The following is a 9,151-nucleotide window of genomic DNA, read 5'->3' on the forward strand; positions in this document are numbered from 1 at the left end:
CTACACACTACACACTACACACCACACACTACACACCACACACTACACACCACACACTTCACACTACACACCACACACTACACACCACACACTACACACCACACACTACACACCACACACATACATATCCATGCTTATTTATTTATCTATTCCTTACCTATTTATGACTATCCACGGAGATCCCGGTCAGCATCTTCCGCCTGTTGAGGTGAACACAGGGGTACATAAAATTCACCACGATTTCAATGTCTGGACCATGGATGTTCACCTGAGTGGTCTGTTGAGGATTCCTCCGAAAGTTGATGACCATTTCCTTTGTCTTGCTGGTGTTGATGCAGAGGTGGTTTTGCCTACACCAGTCAACAAAAGCTGTGATGACTCCCCTGTACTCCAGGTCGTTCCCATCCGTGACTCGTCCAACAATAATAAGGTGTCATCAGAGAACCTCTGGAGGTGGCAGGTGTCTGTATTATGTTTCAAGTCTGATGTGTAGAGGGAGAAGAGGAGTAGGGAGAGCACTGTGCCTTGTGACCCACCCCCCCCCCCTCCCATGCTGCAAGCTAACACGAGACCTGAAGTCTCACATATTGTGGTCTGTCAGTGAGGAAGTCGATGATCCATGCAGCTAAGTGGTTCCTTACTCCAGCCTCTTCCAGTTTCCCTCTCAGTAAATATGTAAAATCACTTTGCCAAGCTGATCTGCACACTCTCTCCCCAGAACCAAAAGCACTCTTCTTGTTCAGGAGGGCCCTTAGATCCCTGGTGACCCATGGCTTATTGTTAGAGAAACAACAGACATTCTTGGAGGGTACAATATTCTCAACACAGAAATTAATATAATCTCTGATGTTGATGTAGTGGGTCAAGCTGTCAATGTCTTTCCCATGTGAATTGCACATCACCTCCCAGTCAGTGGTCTCAAAACATACTTCACATAGTGAGTGAAGGTGGGGAGAGTAGAAGCCAAGGGAGCATGGTTAAAATCACCAGAGATAAGAAGGAGAGACTGGGGGTGTGACGTCTGCAGCCAGGACACAGTAGCGTGGAGCAGCTCGCGAGCGACTGCTGCATCGGCCGAAGGAGTTATGTACGCAGTTATTACGATAAAGTGCGAGAATTCCCGGGGCAAGTAAAACGACCCAGCTGCTAACAGCTACTAGTTCGATATCTCGAGTGCGAAGCTGCTCCTTCACAGTAATATGCCCGGGGCTACGCCAGCTAGTCCCCCCCTTTTTTCCTACCGCTCTCTTTAGCATTTCTGTCCGCCCTCATCAGCTGAAAACCATCCAAGGATACGAGAGTCTGCACATGATGCAGATTCTCCGATATTGTCGTTGTTGTTTGGTAAGCGCTGTTGGCTCTTCCCTCTTATTGGGGAAATATCTTGCGTTCCCCATAATAATAGATGGAATGCTGGGTCTGAAGCATCGCTTTCTTCCCTGACATTTTCGTCCAGCTCTTCATCCTCTTCTCTTCCTCCTTAACTCTGTGGGGAGGTCCAGATCCAGGAGAATCCAGGTATTGCGTAGCGCTAACAGCCAATCCTTTGTGTAAAACAGCGGAGGCATGGCTGAGTGGGTCAAAAATCTAATGTAACATATAATAATAACAGAATTTGCAAAGATAAACCAAACTAATAGATCAAAGACCGCCTCTCGGATTATTGTGCCCTGTAAGAACGGCATTTGAGGTCCCCCAATCCCTTTCTTTTGATCACCTGCCGATGATCAGCACAGTGTCCGCAGGTGGGACCCCAGTTCGGCAAAGTCATCCCTCATTGTCCTAAGGTGGCGGCGTGGCACTCCACATGTTGGAGTAGGGTGCTCGCTTCAGCTCTTATAATCATTATCCTCCTCGGTGGATACTCTTTGTTTAGACTTCCAGGAGTAAAGTTTATTAGCAAAGGACAAACTTTAGGAGTCCAGTCCGCTCTGGCTCAACTTTATTTAGACTAAGGTTATCAGGAGCAAAGCATTCACTTCGTTGCAAGCAAGTATGACATTAATAGTGATGAGCAAAGCAAGTTCAATAGTTAAGCGAAGCATATTCTTTGTTGTAAGCAAATGTATAATATGATATTAAATCCTGACATTCCTCCATTTTATTATATATTTGCATACAATCTAATTCTTTTATATCTATATTTTAATAACTTTTTAATGACATAATACAATCTAATTCTTTTATACCTATATTTTAATAACTTTTTAACGACATAATACAATCTAATTCTTTTATACCTATATTTTAATAACTTTTTAATGACATAATTCCACCTTGGGGGTGTGTAGGTCTGCTCTTCACCCAAATTCATCTTAGTTGCAGGTCAAGTCTGAAAAAGGAAGAGTAAAATCAATCTCGTCCAATTCACATTCCTATTGATCACATTCACGGACATAAATGCTCTCACCATTAGGCTGTGTAATAAGTGGATACAATTTGTGCATTTTTTAATTTGTAGGTGCAATCGCAGTAGTTATAAGTCAATTTCACAAAGTGCCTAAGCGCGGGATAAGACAATGGCCACACAAAGTCAAAGTAGTAGCAAAAGCAGCCATTGAGATCACAAACGTGAAGGCCAATTCGACCGTCTTATCCCACCAGTCTGTCCAGGCGGACAATTCTACTCCAGAATGCCTCTTAATTTTCTGCTTCAGGGTCTACAGGCCTTCATTGGCTCTGGGCGGTACTCGGACGTTTGGTCAACGGACGTTTGGTCGCCTGGACGTTTGGCCGCCCAAACATTTGGTAGAATGGACGTTTGGTAGAACAGGTTCAAATTATAACAGAGTTTACTGTTGAAACCACCTCTCAAAATTGGAATCATGAGAGAGTGAGTGAGTTTAATATCTAAATATCTACTGTTGAAACCAGCTTTCAAAATTATAATCATGAGAGAGAGAGAATGAGTATTTGTATGTGCAATTGCAGTAGTAGTTATTCGCCAGTCAGTTATTAGTACCTGAGGAGGGGATAAGACAATGCCCACACAAAGTCAAAGTAGTAGCAAAAACAGCCATTGAGAACCACCATGAAGGCCAATTCCGACCGTCTTATCCCACCAGTCTGTCCAGGTGGACAATTCCACTCCAGAATGCATCTTCGTTTTCTGGTTCATGGATGTTTCGTCAAAAGACGTTTGGTCGCCCGGAAGTTTGGTAGAACAGGTTCAAATTATGACAGTTTACTGTTGGAAACAGCTCTCAAAACTAATCACGAGAAAATATGACAGATATTATACTGTTGAAACCAGCTCTCAAAATTGTAATCATGACAAAGTGAGTTTAATACCTAAATATCTACTGTTGAAACCAGCTCTCAAAATTATAACCATGAGAGAGTTTAATATCTAAATATCTACTTTTGAAACCAGCTCTCAAAATTGTAATCATGAGAGAGAGAGAGTGAGTTTAATATCTAAATATCTACTGTTGAAACCAGCTCTCAAAATTCTAATCATGAATGAGTGTTATATCTAAATATCTAATATAAAAATATCAATAAGAGCACTCATTTAACACATGAAATGCGCGGTGTCAACCTTCTACTGAATTACTAAACGTATTGGCGACCAAACGTCTTTCGACGGCTCTGGGTGTGTCCTTGGGGGAAAAAAGTGCAACATTGATCTCCAAACCTGGCACACACCCCCTTGCCCTGCCAGAAGCATATCAATTGGTTTGTGGTCCTGGAAACCATGAAACTGGTGGCTGCTAGCCAGTCCTTCATTGCTACAAATCCCTGCTCATTATAATTTCCACATTTTTGTACATTGTAATGGAGGTTGTTTATCCTATCCATATTTTCTTTTGGGTCACCCCATAGTAAATAGACTCTACCCTGCTGCATTTCGGTTAGCCAACCCATACTCTTCTGGTATGCCTCAGGGGATGCAAATTGCATCAATATAAGTCGAGTCATCATGCCTTCATGAGGCTCAACACCTTTGACAGAAGCCAGTCGCTGCACCAAAATTCTTAGCTGCCAATTGTATCTCCTCAACTCTAGATGTAATAACAGATACTGGTAAAAGCAATTAAACCAAATCACATAGTCCTGTTTCTTTTTGACAGAAGTCACATAATTTATTTGCACCACACCACCACCATAGGTCAAAACGTGGAATCAGTGACACAGTCTGTCTTGGAACATGGCAATACCATGTCTCATTTACTGGCCCCAAATTGAGACTCTGCCCCATAAGGTTCAAAGCGGGTAAATTTAGCAAAGGCAATTGATACAACAAACCGGTGAGGCCGAGTCCCAACTCTGTTCTACTTGTTTTTTGTTGTTTATTAAATTCAAGGACCCTAGTTACAATGTCTCAACTCTCAGGGGAGGGGTGGAAACAGAAGTAAGACGCCAATATACTCAAAACAAATGAAGGGCTGAAAGTCATTTTGGATCTTCTTTGTGTTGTTCATTCCAGGCAGTCCAAGGCATTTTGGCTTATCTTTGTTTATTCTAACTTGGGTTCTTCGGAGGAAAGCCTTTACTTTGTTGCAAGCAAACAATAATATGCAACTAAGTTCAATAGTAAAGCAAAGAATATTCTTCATTGCAAGAAAATATATATGTGAAACTAATATTCCTGACAGGAATGTTAGTGGAAAATTGGCTTTTCGTTTACTGCTTTCATAACAGGATAGACTTAGTTTCATTCATTTTCCCTTTTTTATCTACTCTGATCAATAGCCAGACTGCCTTACCCCGTATGCAAATTCCTTATTCTTCACATAAGAACATAAGAAGGTAGACTTGATTTCAAGACAATAGAATGTTTCAAACTAAAATTGTGTAAACTAAAAAATGGGAAAATAATACAAAAGGCAAACCGGGCTCTTCTTAGGGGTTCAAAAATTCTCCATCCATGCACATGAAGACAGCTCTCATTCTCTGTAACACTGAATCCTAAATAAAATCAGACATAGGCATTGTCGTCATCATTAACTTGACAAAAAGCCTAGTAGTCATCATACCCTCAGCTGCGTATGACGAAATTGTATAGTGCTTCTCCACAGGTCCGCCATCTCAGGCAAAACCCTTAACTGACATATTCAGACTTGTTAGCACTCCGCCACGATGGAAACATCGCATCACCTCTTGAGCGCCATCAATCCAGCTACTGCAAGTTGCCTCACCGATGCTAACAAGAATAATCTTCGACTTACCCTCCCTCAGTTCCCCTGTAGAAGGCAGATCCACGCCAAAAATTGTGGGTATTGGATCGGGTGTTTGTCAAAAAGATACTAGGAAGCGGGGCTCGGAGTGGTTGTTGTCGTATCTTAGCCGCAATGGTCTCCCGGCATCCGCTCCCCTGCCTCCTTTCTCTTTGCCGTCTACCGCGTACTTTGGGTGGGTTGGATATCCTCGGAGATCCCGGAGGTCTCCGGATGTTCTTGGGGATATCGAAGGTCAGTCCGTAGCAAGTTGTGAAATTGGGTGTCTTGCCTTTCAACGAACGAACCAATGAGCTGCTGCGCCGGAGCGCGCCGCGATCTTGAACTCTTCTCTCTCCCCACAAAAACAATTTTATGGCTATAAAACATCTACTGCAGCTACAGATGCAACACGTAAAAAATCATCAATAATAACCTCATACAATTGAAATCTTATTTAGGAATATAGCCATATTTTACTCACCAAAAATATGGTTTAACTGTACACTATCCATCCTTTCTTTCCTCTTATCTATCACCATCGAAGCAAATGCTGAAAGTCTAGCCTCCTGCCGTATTTCTGGCATGTTTGTTAATGCTGAAAATGTTCGTTCCCTATTGTGACTGGCTTGCTTGCTTTGGAGTTGTTCGACCTTTCTTAATGATGTCCAGCTTTTTTTTTCTTAAAGTCCGTCCGTCTTGGCTTTGAAGGTAAATATGCAAACACATCAATTTCTTCTCCTTCAGCCATTGCGGGTTGACAAAAACGCTATTATATCAACACAACAATATATTTGCTTTTGCAGCTCGCTCCAGATATAGTTAGGTAGCTCTCCACTCTGTCACCAGCCAATCATAGTTGGTGAAAGCGAGGATGTATCCCTACGCCTGCAAGAAGGCAATGACATATCCCGACGCCTGCAAGAAGGCAATGACGTATCCCTATGCCTGCAAGAAGGCAATGACGTAGCCCTACGCCTGCAAGAAGGCCCTGGTGTCACAAAATCAAATTCCGATTGGTTAAAGCAACTGCATTATCCACGCTTGTTTAATGCAGCAGAGCCTGCAGAACTGATTGTGAAGGCATTGAAGCAGATTTCTGACCCTGGCAACAAATACTGGCTGAAATGTGATTGAGTAAATGCTTCAATATAAAAACACATCTGGAAGCAGTGCAACCAGGGGGAAAAGCAATGAAAGGAAGCTAACAGACATTTTGGAAATATTTAATAAGTATTCATGGACAAAATAAAATGAACAGCAGTGTGATTCAGATATTTCTTAGGCCAGCAGAGATGGCCTTGAAGGCCCTGATGGCACACCACTGATACATATAGATACGCACATAATCAGAAGAAATCTACTGCGCCGCCTGAAGATTCCATCAATAATTCAACGTTCCTCGAATCTGACAAAGAGGACACGTACTAAAGCTCCCAATAACCTGTTTTTTTTTAAATCAAGCGGAGGAACTATTTTCACTGAGTTCAGTACATAAACGTATCACATTTTTTATATATATATATATAGATTATAGTTAGACATTACAGTCTTTGTAATATTTAATAGATACACTTCTTGATAATTGGGCCTGTATTTCAATATAGGCTTGAAAACATGGTATTAAAAATAGGGCTGATCTTACTTTGCGGTTTTTCGATTATGGCGGCCACGTCTGGTCTGCATTATCCGCTATATTCAAGAGATTACTGTGTTGTCTTTGGATTTTTATAATTTGAGATTTGTTCTTTGTGTTCATCTTCCAGCAAAACACATCATCAAGATTGATGGAAAAGCAGGCCTCTTCAAAGGGCTTGTTCCAAGGCTTTGTGCTGGCACCATCGGCACTGTAGTGCATAGTAAAATTGTGCAGGTATGTGTTAGGTTAATTTTTAGTTATCTTTAATATATTAATATAAAACAATACTAGGGAAACATCAGACATTTCCGGTTGACAAGGAGAATCCATTTTGGCTCGTCCTCACCACAGATTATTCTACCCGAACAACATTCTCTCCTACAAGGTCATCTATTCAAAACAATTGCATGAGAGGTAATCGAGTAAACAATTAAGGTCGTATCGGGTAGACCGAGCAACACTATTTTAAAAGAATTGCGAATATCTTCGGAGGTTGATTCGATTTTGCAAAACATTTTAAGAGTCCTTCCCCAAATCTGATCTCGTCGAGGTTTAATACAAATCAAACAATCAACAGTCCTTGGATCCATGTGAGAAGCCAGGGTTACAAAACAATTTTTATAAGTCCAACTTGATAGAGAGCTTTCCCTCTGCTTATCAGGGCCGCAAGTTGATGCACCAGTGTGACCCCTTCCAGCGTCAATATGCCAAGTTAAACAAAGCACTTCCAATGGATAATAATGTATACAGTGATCCCTCGCTACTTCGCGGTTCACCCACAGCGGATTCAGAGCCTCGCGTTTTTCTTTTTTCGAAAAAAAAATACAAATATTACATTGAGACAAGATATAGTTTTTTTTTGTTATAACATGAATTTCACTCACTTTACCCATATTCTATATGGTGTATACTGGTTACAGGGGGGTTAAAAAATAAATAAAATAAAAAACTTTTTTAAATTAAATCAAAATTAAGCATTTTTGAAGGGGCATTCCTACTTCGCGGAAATTCACTTATCGCGGGTGGTCCCGGTCTCCTTTAACTGCGATAACCGAGGGAATACTGTAAACTTAAAGAAAGCGAAGCACATAAAAAACCCATATTTGTGATTGTTCAAAGGTTCTTCTTCGTTTTTTGAAAAACACCAAAAAACAGGATATTACAATGGAAAAAGATATTTGTATTGGTTATAATTCACCATCTACTAACAGAGTAACCAATACCTAGTGGTTATGATGCTCAATGCTAAAATCAGACATTATTCAGTACAACGTGGAGTACGCAGACGGGGAGAGAGAGAGAGCGAACACATTCGTAACATAATATACAGTAATCCCTCGAAAACCGTGCCTTCAACTTTTATGTCCAACAAATGCAGCTTAAATGCGACTAAATACGGGACTACTGGGATGTGTTGACATGGTAAACACTATGAACCCATGACTCAAGGCAACACATATCTGGTCAGTCGGAGTATGTTTAACTACCGGTAGAAGTTAAAATGGCGTCGCCATGAGCGGGCAATGGGAGGGAGAAGTGAGGTTTTTTTCACGGTTGCTACACACACACTCACGTAGCACAGTCTTAGACAGCGTTTTGATTCCAATTTTGTTCGTCTAACAGCCAGGCTTTAAGATGATTGGCGAAGAGTTTCAGAGACGTGAGTTCATGTATGTTAATACGCGAGAGAGAGAGAGAGAGAGAGCCGGCGAGAGAGAGAGAGGGAGAGCCTGTGAGAGAGAGAGCCTGCGAGAGAGAGAGAGCCCGCGAGAGAGAGAGAGCGCCCGCGAGAGAGAGAGAGCCCGCGAGAGAGAGAGAGCTCGCGAGAGAGAGAGAGCCCGCGAGAGAGAGAGAGCCCGCGAGAGAGAGAGAGCCCGCGAGAGAGAGAGAGCCCGCGAGAGAGAGAGAGCCCGCGAGAAAGAGAGAGAGAGCCCGCGCGAGAGAGAGAGAGAGAGCCCGCGAGAGAGAGAGAGAGCCCGCGAGAGAGAGAGAGAGAGCCCGCGAGAGAGAGAGAGAGAGAGCCCGCGAGAGAGAGAGAGAGAGAGCCCGCGAGAGAGAGAGAGAGCCCGCGAGAGAGAGAGAGAGCCCGCGAGAGAGAGAGAGAGAGAGAGCCCGCGAGAGAGAGAGAGAGAGAGCCCGCGAGAGAGAGAGAGAGCCCGCGAGAGAGAGAGAGAGAGCCCGCGAGAGAGAGAGAGAGAGCCCGCGAGAGAGAGAGAGAGAGCCCGCGAGAGAGAGAGAGAGTCCGCGAGAGAGAGAGAGCCCGCGAGAGAGAGAGAGAGAGAGAGAGAGAGCGAGAGAGAGCCCGCGAGAGAGAGAGAGAGCCCGCGAGAGAGAGAGAAAGAGAGCCCGCGAG

General features: G+C 42.9%; 1 protein-coding gene across 1 annotated transcript in view; it reads left to right on the forward strand.

Annotated features, from left to right (window-relative positions):
- The window catches only part of mtch2 (mitochondrial carrier homolog 2), a 56,890-nt gene that overhangs the window by 23,276 nt on the left and 24,463 nt on the right, over positions 1-9,151 (forward strand). Inside the window, exon 3 of the mRNA XM_077711685.1 lies at positions 6,926-7,032. Within this exon, the coding sequence (XP_077567811.1) occupies positions 6,926-7,032 (107 nt within the window). The remainder of the gene's footprint in view (positions 1-6,925; positions 7,033-9,151) is intronic.

Source organism: Stigmatopora nigra, unplaced genomic scaffold (assembly GCF_051989575.1).
Source record: "Stigmatopora nigra isolate UIUO_SnigA unplaced genomic scaffold, RoL_Snig_1.1 HiC_scaffold_27, whole genome shotgun sequence".
In the NCBI taxonomy this organism is placed as follows: Eukaryota; Metazoa; Chordata; class Actinopteri; order Syngnathiformes; family Syngnathidae; genus Stigmatopora; species Stigmatopora nigra.